The 16,744-nt window shown below is 42.0% G+C and overlaps 1 protein-coding gene across 1 annotated transcript in view; it reads right to left on the bottom strand.

The window, feature by feature from the left end:
- LOC140650500 (protein unc-13 homolog B) overlaps nt 1-16,744 on the bottom strand; it is a 221,424-nt gene that overhangs the window by 50,347 nt on the left and 154,333 nt on the right. The window contains exons 17-25 of the mRNA XM_072858860.1: nt 14,036-14,205; nt 13,076-13,191; nt 11,060-11,223; nt 8,664-8,814; nt 7,591-7,659; nt 4,829-4,918; nt 3,223-3,357; nt 2,265-2,398; nt 1,221-1,306 (exon numbers count right to left, since the gene is read on the bottom strand). Of these exons, the coding sequence (XP_072714961.1) occupies nt 1,221-1,306; nt 2,265-2,398; nt 3,223-3,357; nt 4,829-4,918; nt 7,591-7,659; nt 8,664-8,814; nt 11,060-11,223; nt 13,076-13,191; nt 14,036-14,205 (1,115 nt within the window). The remainder of the gene's footprint in view (nt 1-1,220; nt 1,307-2,264; nt 2,399-3,222; nt 3,358-4,828; nt 4,919-7,590; nt 7,660-8,663; nt 8,815-11,059; nt 11,224-13,075; nt 13,192-14,035; nt 14,206-16,744) is intronic.

The following is a 16,744-nucleotide window of genomic DNA, read 5'->3' as shown; positions in this document are numbered from 1 at the left end:
TGTTCTTACATCAACACGACCTCACAAGACAAAGGCACTGTGGGGTACGAGTGTATATAAAAAGTTCCTAACACAGAAGTGAGAACATTTCATTCAGACCTGCAGCCTGCTGAATTCAAGCCTAGAGCTGGCAAAGGGTGTCGCCCCACAGCACAGTCCCTACCCCTGTTTCATTGACAGAGACTAAGAAATAGATGGAGTCAGTCTTCACTTACAGAGCAACCCCACAGACTGCTCCCAAAGAACAAAATGCAGGAAACTCTCTTAGCTGGCAGCAGTTTTTTCCTAGCAGTCTGAAGCAAGAGCCTGATAGGCTGTCACTCCTATAAGCGAGCTTAGATCAAACTGGGGGCACATGGATTGAGCATAATTTTGTGAGTGACCAAAAGCAGTAACTTGACTTGGTTTTGGAATATGAATACAGCTAGCATGCCGTAGGCAGCACTGGCACTTCTGTTTTATCACAGTGTCACCTTACAGATGATCATAAAGCCTGACCCTGCAAAATACTGGAAAAACAACTGCTACTGCAGCTGCAGAGCTGGTGGGAGCTGGATGCTCTCTGAACTTTGTTAAGAAACTGATTACATTGTGCAAATGAATTTATAGAACTAAAACCAAGTTCAGAAACTGTAATCGACCATCAGAAGAGTAATGCAAGCAGCAGAATCCCGTTCCCAGAGTTTGCTGGGCTCTGCATACCTAACTCATTTTCAGAAATAGTAAAATTTCTCCTTTACTAGGAGTCTGGTGGAATTATGCAAAGATTAATTCCAAATTAAGATGTCTGCAGCAGGATTTGTTCTAACAGCACATTTCTGCCAATGGCTTAGACCGTCTACACTGTATCATCCAGGGAACTAGAGCCATGGCACAACCCAGAGTCCACTTACTTCTCCAGCCCTTTCTACCATTGTACATTGCAGAAAGAAGCTGCTGCTGATCTAAGCCACCGTATCCTCAGGCCAAGGCGAACTTCTGATTTCAAACCAGCTGGGATGACAGTAAGCAGCTTGCAACACAGCCTGACACAGGTCTAGAGCTCATGCAGATCTCGGCCTCAATTCTCACCCATAAAGCAGCTGTCCACAAACAAACCACTAGAAATCTCTGCTCCAAATATTGGTGCTACTAATGTGCATAAGCCTCATTTACACCAAATGGATGGAGAACAAGAGATCAGCAACAAGTCAGCTGGCAGCAGCGAGGAATTCTCTTACCTTCCATGGCATATTTCATATCCTGGGCAAAAAGACTCCACATCACCTCTGCGCTGATCTTCCCAACAGCAAGCTCCTGAGGAAACCTGAGGGGACATTTGGGAAAGGCTTTGGCATGTATCAGAGCAAAGGGTTCTTCTTTATTCAGCTCTGAGCTAAACTACAAGCTGAAAAGCTCAACATTACAGACACTTCCTTCACCCTAGATAAATGACCAGGTGGAAATTGGAGATCATGGACTGGACTGTGTGGCACAGATTAAATAACCTGAAAACAACACTGCTGTTGAGACTGATTTTAACTCAAAAAGCCAGGCCCTGGATGTCTCTCCTGGAAGAGATGCATATGATAATTCTGGGAATGTGATCTCAATGCCCTTGCACCTTTTTCCCCTTTCTTGTCCATATTTCTTTCTTTTTTTTTCTTTTCTCCTAGGGTTACTAGGCTGACAGGTGAACACTACTCAGGTGCCCCTGCCATGTTAAATCAATGATCACTAGGGCATAACCCAGCTCTCTGGGTATAATACTTTGTCAGGTATCTCCCTCTCTCCTGCCCTGTGGGACTGTTGAAGGAGCATCCACTGGTTAAACAGACCAGTTTCAGGTTCCTTTCCAATGCTGTGCCAACCCCACCTAATGCAATGTCCCAGTGCTGCACTGAACACCATGTTCCTAAATCACAGCACAAGGTGTTATCACCACGGCACCACTGTGTGCATTAATGTGCATCCCAGAACTGCTCAACGTCAGAAAAAACCAAAAGAACTCTCACCCCATTTTCAGGTGCCTCCCTGAGTTCAGGATTGTAATAATCAGGGTGTTTGTGTTCGAACGCCATCGTAACTGAACCTTTTGAAACTCTTCCATCCCAATCAAAAAGAGTTATTTATATAGACAGAGACAGATAAGACAGAAAGACAGACAGACAAGATAAGTACTTCTATAAATACACAAGTGACAGAAGAGATAGAAAGCAGTTTAACAAATAAAGCAGAGCACACAGAGACTAGCATTAGCCATACAGGACATGGAAGATTCTTACTGATTCAGGACTGGTGTATAAGAATTCTTATCCTCTTCTATGATGGAAACTATCAAAGTGATGAGCTTGGGCCAGAAATCCAGGTTCCTGATGCTGGGGCCCTGTTCCTCAGGAGGAAGGTCCTGATTTTTGTTCTGGGAAGGAAAGCATTGCAAAACCAGTGTAAATTTAAAGGGGAAAGAAAAAGCTGAAAAATGTAGATCACCATACAAACTCTAAACACTAATAACCTATGGACTCTTTCTTCTGAAGAGCTTAAAATTATTAACGTCTGCTGGCAACTTGCATGATCTAATGCAAAACACAGTAACATCCCAAACTACGTTGCTTACCAGTGGCCTCAAACCCAAATAATCCCCGTTTTGTCATTTACCATGCCAAGAGGAGGTCAGGCCCCAGGAGACCTGCTGAGACATTGTTTGCTCTAAGCTTGTTCCAAATACTTGCTTTTTAGGCACCTCAGTTGATGACTATATCCACATCGCCACATTGCGTGTGCACTACTGCAGAGTGGACAGTAGAGCTCTCATGGATTTGAAAACAGTTTGTGTCTAGAGGTACCTCCTAAGCCCAGTGCAGGACACTGGGTGCTAGAAAACAAGGTAAAATTTCACTGCTTGAGGTTTATCTATGCTAAACACAGTTTTCTTGATCAGTCTACATTTGCTCTAATTGGCTTTTGCTCACTCAAAGCTGCATCAAACCTTCCCTTCACAAATAACTGCTCATGAAATAAAATAGGTGAGGCTGGCAAAACGAACTGTAATTAGTTAGTGTAAAACAATTATCATCCTCCACTTACTAATTAGTGCTCATTAATTGATTACAAGTTTTGTGCATTCAGAAGATCACAAGTCACATAATTTTGTTTGTGTGGCTTTTTATATTAATTAGTATTCTTGTCATTATCTTAAGAAAATCAGAAACTTGGATTTCTGCCTGCTTATCAGCTACTCACAGGATCTGTCTGGTACTCGCGACTGTACAGCTCATGACAATTGTTGAAAATGTACTCATAGGTGGAGTTGAGGCAAGCTTTTACACAGTCCTTCACTACCTGGCTGGCTCGGGGTGGACTCTGCAGCTCTTGAACCTGGCAAGCAGACACCAAAGAGAGTCAAAGCAAGCACTGTTCATAAATCAAACAGCGAAAGAACAAGTCACCGGATTGGGAATTACCCAGGACCTGGTGGATATGCTTTCAGCAACTTGTGCCATCAGTGACTTGAAACCATGAATGGGTCGCTCTCCCCAGGCATGAAACAGCAGTGACAACACTTACATCCCCGCAGGATCATTTGGAGCATGAAAGAGATTTTGAAGTGCCAAGGAAGATTCTTCAGAATAAATAAATCATGTGGCTTGATATGTGTATAATCTGAGCCAAGCACACAAAATTTCTGCTAAATTTATAGGATTTTGCTATGAAGCCAGCGAGCGATCTTTTCAAACATTGGAAGAACGTGCAACAGACTAGCAGAGCACATTACCTCTGATCTGGAAAGTCTTGCTGAAGACCAAACACTTGCATGCCTTTAAATACAATAACTGTCTTTAAGGACATCTTTCTTGACAAGCTTTACTGAATTTTAAAGCACACCAGAATCCTTAGGGACATGGCAACCAATATACCTTCTCCTCTTGCAAGAGCAGCTCTTTTCATTATTTCATTGTTATGCTGCTTTAGAAAGACACCACAGGGTTACTTTACACTAAACAGATATGCAGACATCACCCTGCGGATAAAACTATAACCTGAGATAATTCTGATATTGTCACTACCTCTAAACTTTTCAGAGTATTTCTATAAAGCAAACTTTCAATACAGACATATTGTCTGAATGAACACTTCCAAAATAAAGTTCTAAAATGTCATTTACCCTATGGCTTAAGAGTAAAATTTTAAGCACTTCCTGAAATAGCTCAAATTAAAGACTTACTTTGTTTTTGATAAGATAAAAATTACTAAGTGACATGTGCTAACCTACAACAGTATTTTTTTAAAAGTTTAGAAACAAAAATCAGGAATTAAAAATAATCTCATTACACATTTCTAGAACAATAGACTTAACTACAGAACCAGCACATTAGCATTCATAACAACTCTGTTGGATTTCTACTGAGATACTATCCCATTTCAGTAGCTTACCCTCCTAGAAATAAATTTTAAAATATTTACTACATAAAAGATGGTGAAGAGATGGTAGTGACTGATAAATGTTGTAGACCGTTTTATAGGAAAAGCTTCCTAATGCTATTAACAAAAGTAAATTATCTTCCTAAAACCAGACAATTTTATATTTTCCTCTTTTTTCTTTTTAATTATTTTGTGCCCTATTTATGACTGAAGAACCCCAGGGAAAACACAACTTTCATCTTCATGATGCAAAATACAGTGAATTAAAGATAAAATGTGGATGTTTATTACATGGTCAGCAGATGATCACCATTTTCCTTAAGTGTCTAGAGCACAACGACATGAAACAATGGTTTTGAAAATGCGAAACCAACTCCTGTGGCAAAAACTGCAGAGGCCCCATTCCCATCCCTACCCATAACACTACCTTCATCCTGAAAAAAGTGATGCTGGTCAGCAAATCAACTGTAGACTTCAGGTCCTGCAGCCGTTCGCGGCTGCTGGCTGGGAAGTTGTTCTGTTGACAAAAAAGGGAAATCCTTGTGTTGGAAAGCACAGACCCATGCAAGGCTTCAAGCATGTGCTAAATAAGGAAAGTGTCTTGGAAACATTTCCTGCTCGAGAAGCTTGTACCAGTCAAAACAATGCTCAATAAATAAGGCGTTTTTGCTGCGGGAGCTTATCTGTTTACTTAATTAAATAGCTTCTCATATGAATGTAAAGTTTGTGGATGCCAGGAGACTGACAGCCCTCAGCGGCAGGAGATCGCTCCTTGCCTGTAGAAGGAGCAGGCAGGGAGGAACAGCCTCGCCACCGGCAGCCCTGGCCTCTTGCTTGAGATTGCTCGTGTATGCCCTTTCCTTTCTGCACTCACTGCTTAGTTTTTGGCTTCTCTTCTGAGACAGCAAGAGGTGTGGTATATTAGCAACCTCTCCAGAGAAATAAACTGGACTGAGAAGGGAAAATGAGCACTGTTCCCTGTAAGAAGTCATTGCAACCCCTCAGTCCCCTGTAAGATCCAGTCTGCCAAGATAAGCATGTATTCTTCAGTGCCTCCTTTGCTGTAATGCATTTATTTTACATACTCTGCCCACCACCCCACTCTTCATAGCCATAGCTTCCTCTTCCACTCTCTGGGTTCCACTGAACATTAGAAGTCTCATTGTCCCTTCCAGATATGATACATGTGTGTGTATGTATTTATATCCATGTAAATGCATATGCTGAATGCAGCAAGCTTTGCTTCTTGCAAGAGACTGTTCCCCTTCTGACCTCAAGCACTCTGCCCTTTCATACATTCCCACTCTTCCCTTCCTGTGTCCTTTAACAGCATTCATGTTCATCAGCATGTTCTTACATTCAAGCTGATGTGATTGGTTTTGCTGCAAGTAAAATAGCAAAGGCAACCTTCACTTGGATAGTCTCTTCATATTTGCACATTCAAAAATTATTAGAGACAAAGGTGAAAAGGGCAGAAGGGAACAAGTTTTCATTTATTACTGAGGACTTGCAGAAGAATATGCTGTCTCTTGACAGCAATTGAGTATTGCTGTAGTTCAGCTAACCACTGCAAGCAATTTAATGCTCTTTAGAGTCATTTGTAGATGCTCATTCCTAGACAACTCTCCTTTTAAAGTTAAGTTGTCCACACACAGACTCTCTGGCACTCAGGGTATTTAGCAAAATCAAAGACATCTGTGGGTCAAGTTTTAAACACAAACCATTGGATGAATGTTGGGGACTGAATGCATGTTCTTGATTAGGAATAACAATCAGGAAAATATAACATTATCTACATTGAAATTCAACCTCCTCCACGCTTGTGTCTGCTAGCGACCACCCAACAAAGAGAAGACTGACACGCATACAGAATAACTGCACTTGCTCACAAAACACTTTTCAAAATAATTATTTAGAGAGTGACTTGGAGCTACTTTTGAGAGGGCTCCACCTCTCCCCTCCTCACCTGCCACAAGGAAGGAACACACATTGGTTTGACACTTCCTTTTTCACAAATCAACACTGCTGGTTATTCATTGTTTTAAGTGCTTACAAATGGGTCGATTAAATTAGGGGAAAGGGGAGGCTTAATCTGGGTAATTTAAGTTGTAAATTGCCATCTCCTGTCTTCAAAGCTGGAAACTAACACCTTTTTCTTCCACAACTTAACCTGCCCTTCAGGGGTCTTAAAATAATTACAAAGAGCTCCCAAATTGTTTCAGCCATTTTTCTAAATATACTGCCAATTAGATATCATCTAAATTATCTAAACTACACAAATCTTTTCTGGTCCTTTGCATAAGATCTTACTTGTTTGTCCAAGGTTTAGTTGCATTAGCCACCAGAAAGCAGCTTTTATTGATGACCAAGCAAACAAAAAAGGCATCACCACTACAGATTCCTATTGCCACGTGTTGATAATTTGCCCTCTGCTACTCCGTGGATCAGTGCTCTCTAGACCTTCTCTTACTAGTAATGTAGTTTTAGAATAGCTCTTTACACAACATTCCTTTTATCTTCTTTTGCACCTTGCCCCTTGTCCTTTTTGTTTGTCTTCCTAATGCACTTCTCCTCTTACTCTGCTCATGTTTCCCTCCTCTATATGTTTTAGTGTGTTTCAGATAAATGCAGTAACCAGAAGAGGATCTACTTCTAAATAAATAAAATCAAAGCTCACATTTTGCCACCATTTTAAAATTTTTGCTGAAGTGGGGGGGATCTCAACCCGAGAGCACATCTTGTAGATCGAGAGTCAGGGACAGCAATTCGAGTTTGCCAAACCTAAAATAAGTGACAACATGGCTGCCAGTCCTCTAAAAGACTTCTGTCTTACTAGGGGAGAACGAGTCTGTTTTCCCTTTGTAGATGATAACAGAAGTAGCCGATAAGATTAATTCAAATTAATTAATCCAATCCAACTTGCATTTCTGGGATACTGTCAGGATAAGCATCGTTCACAATCCTTAAATTATTTCAGAAGTGTTGAGGAAGCTATAATGGAAAAAAACCCCATGGTTTAAGTTCTATCCATGAGGAAAACAAAATGGTGTATTCGAGCAACAAGCTTGTCATGACAATTCCATAAAACACAAAGTACCCAAAAGGTTAGAAATGTAAGAGAAATCCAAATGGCGTGTTTCCCTTCTGCCCACCAGAATGCCTGAAGGGATTCTGTTTATTCCCACTCACCCTGTACATAGAGAGATCAATCCGAAGTGAATTATGAAGCTGGTCCAGAAGCTTCACAAATCGTTCTTTCTGTGGAGCAGAAAACATCAATAAACATTAGATATCATCACTTTCCAACTGATATTCAGAGTAAGCAGCAGGATATCAGGGAATTCATGTCAGATCTCAGGAGAGTGGGAGAAAGCAGTATGGATGCATGGTATTGTGCAAATGGTATTGTGCATTTTCTTTCGATTCTTGGATTTACTCTTATACTGTAATTATTTCTGAAGTCTGTGTAACATTAGAATTGTCAGGAAAAATAGTCCATTATCACTCTGAACTAGAGGCAGAAAAAACCCCTGATTTCTAGTCTGCAATTTGCACCAAACTTATATTTAAGAGAAAATATTTATTCAGAGATGAATAAAGGAACAGGCAGAAAAGGGTCTAATTCAGAGCAATGACACAGCTCCAAGATCTTATCTATTAGTTCAGTGACAAGTATTACAGGCTTCTCATGACTGTCTTCTCGAGGTCAGGTCTCTCCACTGGATTCTGGTTTGGCATTGTGAACACCTCCTCATTCAATATATCAATTTTCAGTCTGATGGGAAGCACCAGCTTTTCCAAATACTTTTCCAGCATGCTCAACTCCACAGCATGTTATACAAAAAACATTTTAACCTTTAGGGGGATAGACTTTTTTTTTGTTTTTTTTTTTCTTAAAGCTGTTGCTGTTTTTAAAAACAAAGTTCTGAAACGATCAGATTGCACGATATATTTTATCAACAGCATCACCATGCAGAGTTTAATATTATTCACCCATTTCCATACCATCTGTGCTCCAGTGTAATTTGAACACGAAGAATAAACATCACAATGCATTACACTGATTAATATCTAAAATATGTGATGATGATGACGACAATAAAACTGTTCTCTTTGTCTAGTCTAGAAGAGCTCCACAACAGCTTCCAACTCCTCATAGATTTAATGTTCCTTAAACAGAACAAGTTATTTATTGAAAGGAAGAAGCACCATAGGCAAATTACAGAAGTCCCATTGTAACATCACCAAACATGCAAACATACCCCGAAATTGGAGGCTGCAAAGCGGTCCGAAGCAGACACATTTGTGGAGGCAGTCGTGTGTGCATAATAAGCATTGATATTGGCAAGTAAGGTGCTCATCACAGCTGGCACGCCTGGGCACATGTATTTAGAGGAGAGACATGCAAAATGCCTACAAAAGGACAGTTCTGTAAGTCATTCTGGTCTCTTTTGTGTAGCACAACTTGACTGTATCCCTTCAATAGCCCCCTTACTCTGGCTGGCACCACGAACAGATGAAAGTTATGTTTTCTCCCTTTCTGTAAATCTCCAGCATCTCAGAGCTTTTTCAGAAAGATACCATCTAAACAACAGATATGCTCGAAGCAAGAGAACTCCCTTCACTACAGCCCTTTCCAGGTCATAAAATAGATTCTCAACTACTTGTTGCCAACAGCTTGTGACTTAGGTGACACCCTGGGTCCTGACGCCAATTCCTAGAACCAAGCCTGACACAAGGAAATCTATATAATTTGCTGCCACTTGAGGCAGCCACAGGTTCTGAGGTGACATGAGGCAGCAGCAATTGAAAAGCATTCAAGCCCAGCAAGATCACACACTAGTATTTCTGTGCTGCACTGATATGTGACTCCTTAGGGCTAACCCTTCCAGCCTGCGGGAAGCGTGCATGCTCATTTGCATTTTGCCATTTAACTGCTCTCATTAAAGTGCAAGGAACCCTCCTGCAGGAAGTCTCAAAATTATGCCAGAAGCATCCGGGCTTGTGAAATGATTAAACAATCAAAGAAAATCTGTTAGACATAAGGGGAAAAAAACCCAGAGCTTAAGAAGTCTGGTATTACGGGACACAGCAAGTAAAGCTCATTCCAACAGACAGGAGAGTTGGGCAATTCTTAACCAGTCCTTTTTAAGCAGGAATCTTCACTGAGCTCCCAAACTAAATTTGGGAACCATTTTCTAAATGTAGCTTTCTCCCTAAGGGACTCATCACAGACGTTAGTTTCTGTGCTAGTTAACCTACAAATGATTCTAACCCAAACAGCTCCAGTGAGAGAATTTCACAGGAATTCACAAGTCAGTATTTCAGCCAAACATGATACTGATGCCTGAATGTTAACTTGCTGGCTCCATGATACCTATGTACCAATTGGTCATTTAGGCACTTGGTAAATAAAGACAGACACTTAAAATAGCTTTGTTTAGCTTGAAGAAGAGAAGGTGTGAGAAGTGGGGATCTAATCAATGCCTTGACTACCTAGCAGAGAGGGGAGAGGGTTAGTGAGAAGATTGAGCCAGGCCAAAATAAATTTTAGAGGGAAGACTAAAAGATAAGCAGCAATATGCAGCCGTTACAGCATAAGAAATTCAAAGTAGGATTTTCCAGTTTGGATGTCAACCAGGAATTTCTTCCCGGTAGTAATACAACCTGAGGACAGGAGCCAAGCCTAGAGAGGTGGTGGATCTCTTATCTTGGAAATTTTCAACAAATTGAAAGAGGCCCTGAGCAGTCTGGTCCAACTTCCAAGTTAGCCCTGCTTATAGCAGGGACTAGACCTCTGGAGGAACCTTCCAATTCTTTTCCACTTCGGCTTAAATCAATATGCAGAAAAGGTGCTTGCAAGGTGACATAAGTACAGATCATAACTCATCCAAGGACCCAGACCCCAAAACTTTCAGCTTCTAAGGTGAAAAAATTCATTTTTGTCTGCTATATTTAATATTACACTTGAAATAAAAAATTAGCTAAGCATAGCACTACTAGTCTTTAAGCGGAAGAATGGCTAATCCAAAATCCAAGTAAAAGTATAGTGACAAGGAAAATGCTCTTTGAAGATCAAGAACTGCATTAGCTTAGCTCCAAAGAGAACAAATCAGTGGCTCCATTACTCAAACTTCCTATAAACGCCTTCAGCAGCACCTGGGAAATTAGTGACTTCAAAGGACTGCATCAACTGCCCCAACAGACACGTAGGACACACACTTTTGCAAAACCTCATCCCTTCCCACATCATCAGAAATCTTCAGTGGGATCCTTGGGCAGTATCTTTTTAACAGAAGAGTGCTCAAATAGAGATTTGAGAGTCTTAAAACAGGAATGATTCAGCTATCAACAATAAAATATGGTAATTTACACTACTGAAGTTGGTGTAATTCCTTAGAATTAGTTTTAAAAGTGCTCACACAAACTGTTCAGATAGGTGCTTAATTCCACTTTGTCAGGCATTAATTTCGAGACTTTGAGGAAACCAGTGATTCAGAGACAAGCAGTCTCTTCCTGCTCACAGTAAAGCCCATAAGGAGCAGCTGTCACTGCCAACCCTTCCATTACCAACACATTTCATCTTCTAAATATTAGCAGTCACCTCAGTTAGTTATACCGATTATCTCCACTAAAGACCACACAAAAGGCATCTTACGTCATGGCCTGGTATATTGATTCAATGCCGTAACGCATTGCAAATTCATCCACAATCTCTTGAGCTGTCTCATCAAAATACACCTTCCAGGCATCATCTCCTTTGGCATCAGGGATCTTCACCACCCCATTCCCTTGCACATCTGTGAGATGGTGAAAGAGGTTCTGAAATACAAAACAGAAATGAAATTATATGTGAGGCTGCTGAAGCCTCCAAGTGAGTTTCATGAAGAGCTTGGAACTGCTGAGAAGGTGGCACTAACATAAATTTCTTCACTCTCCTCCCTCTTTCTTTCCCTCTACCGACTATGTATTTTTCTGCTTTTACCTTCTTTTCTTCTCGAGTGCTCCTAGCTGAATTTTTTGCATGCATACCTACAACTTTAACCAGCAGACATCATGAACGATGCAGAGGAATGCTTCTATGCAGTGAAATCACAGACTGATTAGTTTCCTGAAACCTACACATTTGTGTAATCAGAATTAAATGCCTTAACATGGACAAGCTATTTAAACTAGCTGACGTAACAGCTCTGTATCAGCTTTGTAATTATTATTATACAGCAGAACAGTCCAAACAGATATTTTTTTTTCTGAAAAGGAGGTTTCTAACAACTACATGCTCGCATTATTATTCAGCATAACCTTTCACTTTATCTAACACTGCAAAGGCTGTCAGCTATCATTGCTGTGCAGAAATTGCACATTCAGTTCAGTGGGTTTCTCAGTAATCCTCAAATTCACATCACTTACAGATTCATCAGCCTTTCAGACAGCTGGCTCCCCGTAGTAAGGGATGCAAAAGTCTAATGATCTCATTAGGAGCTAGAGGACTCTGCTTTACACCGCCATTTTTCCTGATTAAATTATTCTAGCTGTAAATCACCTTCATTTTATGATACACAAATGAAAGAAGATGATACTTAAGAGAGGCATGTGCAAAAAAGAAGGGCAGCAAGTGATTATGCATGTTCAGAAGGAAAAAAACCAAAATAGCTTACCAAACAGAAGCTATCACTGAATTAAAAAACAATAAATATGTATTGAAGGACACAATACAGACTACTAAAAGAAGCCTACTGATGTTTTTCTAAACTTCATATCTGTCTGTTCCCTGGTAAGGCCAGAAGACATCACAGGGCTCATCTAGCCCAGTGTCTGGATAAGTATGTTGTGCCTGTAGCTGAACATGCCTCTCTGTGATACATCTGCCCTTCTTTTCCAATCTGAATTTGCTTAAACCTCACTGGACCTCATGATGTTCTTGTATGTCAGGTGAAAGGGGCTCTGACTACCCTTCCTTATTCAGGCACTTCGAGACTGACCCTGCCACCTGCCTTCTCTTTGTTAGATAGACTGGGCACCATGCATCTCTCCGAGACAGGGTTTTCCCTCTAGTCCTTCTCACAAGTCATCTTTGGATTTCTCACAGCTTCTGCAGCACTGCTTGCCCAGCTTAGTCCACCCTGAGACAGGTCAGTACCCAGTAACCACAGCTTATCTTCTATTCCCCAATAGTTGTTCATAGCTATACACCAGTGCAGCAGCACAGAAGAATTTAACACCCATATCTGCATCACTCAACAGCCAGAGTCAAAGCCCTCCCCAGATCAGAATTTACTCATAAAGCATTTTAGTATGCCTTCTCTAAAGAAAGACATAGGTACAGTACATGCTGAAAACATCACTCAAAGAAATTCAGAGGTTTCTCCATGTTAAAACCACGGGGGGCTCTGAGTTGGACCAATGCGCAATCTCTGCCTGACAGCAGGGCAGCTGTGACAGTGGGACAGACTGAGCCAGCCAGCCCTCAGTGAGGGGGAGACAGCCTAAAGCCTTCTTTGCTTTCCTCACAAATGCAGGTCTGATGATTCAGCGTGTTTCCAGGCCTGCAGAGCAGGGAAAAGAAAGCTCATCTAGGGCAAGGAGGAACATTTCAAAGAAATAAAGGTCAGAAAATTGCTCCTTCAAGAGACAGAAGGGACATGGTGATTACTGAGCTGAACCTACTTCTTACCTCATGAAGGCAAGTGTACTGAATATGATATGGAGCCACCTTCTCCTCGCCCTTGATCTCCACGCTGATTTGCAGGCGAATAGCCCCAGACACTGCAGACTTATCTGTTCGCTTCTCTAGAAGGAAAAATTATCAGCAATTACATGCATTTTTCATGTTCAGAGCACAGCCATCTTGGGGTCGAAACATGGGCAGAGAAACTGTTAGAAGCTCGGGCTGAGCTTGTGATCAGAGTCACCATGGGGAAAACTTCTGACTTTTTTCTTTCAAAACTTTGAAAGACTGACTGTAAGCCAGTCCTTCTGACAGCAAATGTGCTATAGGGTCCCTGGCCTTGGATTCATCAGCTGAACTAGAATCACCAAGGACAGATCCCTTTTCTGGGAACAGGGCTGACTGATGTGGAATTTGTTTCTGACTTCACCATAGTCCCAAGCTCCTGGGAATTGCTGGCTGTCCCTATCCAAGGTTTTGGACCTCCTAGGATTATGACTATGCCTGTCAACTCAGCACCATCTGGTTACTTGTCAGTACTTTCTACAACTTTCTATTTTGGCCACTTGGAAAGGTCTCAACAACTTCCCAGCCCAGTCCAGTGCACCTGCAGGCCTTAGAGACTGGTAAAATGCTTGTGTCAGCAAAAAAAAGGGCACAGGACAGGAAACATGTCTCCAGCACAGGTGGAATCCAACCCTGCTCCAAGCCTGCTCCAACCCATTGTACTTTCCAATGCCTGACAGGGAAAATCCATCACCCTTCTGACATGTTATACTCTTCCTCTTCATTTTAACTGGGATCAAAGCGTTGCAGCTGTTCCACAGCACCATCACATGCTCCTTGAAATTATGTGATGTTTTGGGTTTTTTTTTCTTTCTTGCAAACTGCCCAGATGCACCCAGGTGTTCTTGAATGTTCCTAAACTAACATGTGACATGTTTTCAATCCCAAAGTCCTGCTCACCAAGGTTGTACCATACATCCATTTCTCCGCTCAGAGTACGGACTTCAATGATTGTCTGCCCCAGGAAATCATCTGACTCGCGTTTCAGTCTCTGCTTGACGCGAGACTTGATGTCATCATCTTCATCCCATACTCGCACCTTGATCCGGTCAGAAGAATTATGGCACTCACTGCAAACAAGACAAGCGTAACGTTGAAGAGCACATAATGCACCCAACATTTATATGCTACATGCTTCATGTTCCTCTTGACCCACTTGTCCAACAGTAGAGGGATGCATATACAAAATGTAAACAAATGCCTATTTATTTAGAAGCGAGTGTCTGAGAGGAACTACACAACAACTTTCTGGTGCACTCTAAATGCTCCTGTGATATGGTGGATGCATGCTGAAGGACTGCCCTGCCCTCACTGCAACCACCAACTTCAGACTTGCTAAGTGGCTGCGACTCTCCTGCTCATCCTCACTCTCAGCAGCAGCTCCCTAAACTTGGGAATTCTCTTCACTGTTGTTGCTTTTGCTGTGAAGCCCACAAAAGGCTGGTGATAGCTAGGCTGGTAAACTCAGCCTACACACCCCAAAAATGCCGATGAGCATCTCACTGGTTTCTGATAGCTCTCCCCATCAATTATCTTCTGTTCAGCTGTAGGCGTTAAAGGCCACTTGTGCTTATGCGTGTGCAGTATCTGGGACAGCACGGTCAAGGCCTATTACACACCCTTCATGCTGTTGTCTAATAAAAGATAAATAGCTCAGGTGGCGGTAGCTCTCTTACTTGAAGAGAGTCACAAAGCAGTAGTGTATTAATGTATAATACATTACAAACAGATGATCCAAACGCTACCTCTGCGTGGGAAGAAAGGGTGGGATACACCAGTTACAAAGTTGGTATTTAATTACCAGAATTGATTCTGTCTATTATTCACAGCTCAGACTGATACTTTGTGCCCTGGGCAGATCAGTAAAGACATTTCCATTAAAAAAAAGGCAGTTTACTGTTTGCTGAATCAGCATCCTCAAGCTTAATGCACAGGCAGGATTTGCAGCCTCCCCTTCTTTTTACGTATTCAGATACCTTTTGTAGATACAAACAGGCTCCTGCGTGTCAGAAGTGGGTAGAAGAACCTTATTATAAGAGCTCTGCTCATTTACAGGGCATGCAATACAATAAAGCAATTTGAATGCTCATATGAGACCATGACAAGGGCGATTACTCACCATGACCACTACAAATGTCTGCCCTCAAGGAAATAAAACCTGTTTTCATAAAAACAGGCAACTTCTGCTGAAGGCCTGTTTTCCAGCCTTTTTAACTTTAACATGCTGCATCTGTTGCTAAGCAACAGGGAGAAGGAAGAAATGGGTCAGAAGAGATCTGCTAAGCCCGGTCAACAAGATGTGGCAGTGACTGGTATCTGCATTCTCCCTACCAACAAATCATTTGGGCTCCTATTGCCACTATTGTGATTCAGGACTGCTTAACAGATGTCCATGCAGCTCCTCCCAATTTTTCCAGCCCAGAAGAATAGCTGGGAATTATATGGAGAAAGTTAGAGGCAATTCCAGTCAGTTCTGATCATGGGCAGAGAGCATCATTGCTCACTGCCTTTGCTGTGCAGTCAAAGCTGTATTTAGAGTTCAGAAGAAAGAAGGTTCAGTGTTTCTCTCCTGCCTTTATTCTCCCCTTCCTCCTCCACTACTTCAAGGATGTCGTCTTTTAACAAAACCATGCAGCAAGCATTCACAAGCAGGGAACACTTGGACTGCTACCCTTTGTAGCTCTCACATTTACGTGAGTACATTGCCATATCTACCAGCAACGCAGCACAAGCACGTAAAAGAAATCCTCTGTTCCTGACACGGTGCACTAAGGTACATCTTGGCAGTACCGTAGAGGCTCAGTGTTCAGAAGTGCACAGGTGCCTAAAAACACAGATTGCCACACACTGCCATTTACAAAGCACCAGCAAGTTAGCTCCTGACTTCTTCAGACCTCACCTTCTGGCACACTTCTTTGTTAGGACCTCTTTGATCTTGTTTCTTTGCTACCAATCATCAGAAACTGCTCTTTCCTTTAGGAAAACATTCACTGTTTAGACCTATATCTACCTTAGGCGGTACCACATGCAATCCAGGAGGCTCCTGGAATATGTTGATAACTTCCTTCTCCAAGTGACAGGGGAGCCAACGAGGAAGGTGCTATGCTGGACCTTGTTCTTGCCAACAAGGAGGGGCTGGTGGGGAATGTGAAGCTCAAGGGCAGCCTTGGCTGCAGTGACCATGAAATGGTGGAGTTCAAGATCTTTAGGGCGCCAAGGAGGGCACACAGCAAGCTCACTACCCTGGACTTCAGGAGAGCAGACTTTGGCCTCTTCAGGGATCTGCTTGGTAGAGTACCATGGGATAAAAACCTGGAGGGAAGAGGGGCCCAATAAAGCTGGTTAATATTGAAAGATCACCTCCTTCAAAGCTCAGGAGTGATGCATCCCAACAAAGAGGAAGTCAGGCAAAAACGCCGGAAGGCCTGCATGGATGAACAAGGAGCTCCTGGACAAACTCAAACACAAAAAGGAAGCCTACAGAGGGTGGAAGCAAGGACAGGTAGCCTGGGAGGAATACAGAGAAATTGTCAGAGCAGCCAGGGATCAAGTTAGGAAAGCTAAAGCCCTGAGAGAATTAAATCTGGCCAGGGACATCAAGGGCAACAA

Source organism: Ciconia boyciana, chromosome 4 (genome assembly GCF_034638445.1).
Source record: "Ciconia boyciana chromosome 4, ASM3463844v1, whole genome shotgun sequence".
Lineage (NCBI taxonomy): Eukaryota > Metazoa > Chordata > Aves > Ciconiiformes > Ciconiidae > Ciconia > Ciconia boyciana.
This window is presented reverse-complemented; position numbering and strand designations above follow the sequence as displayed.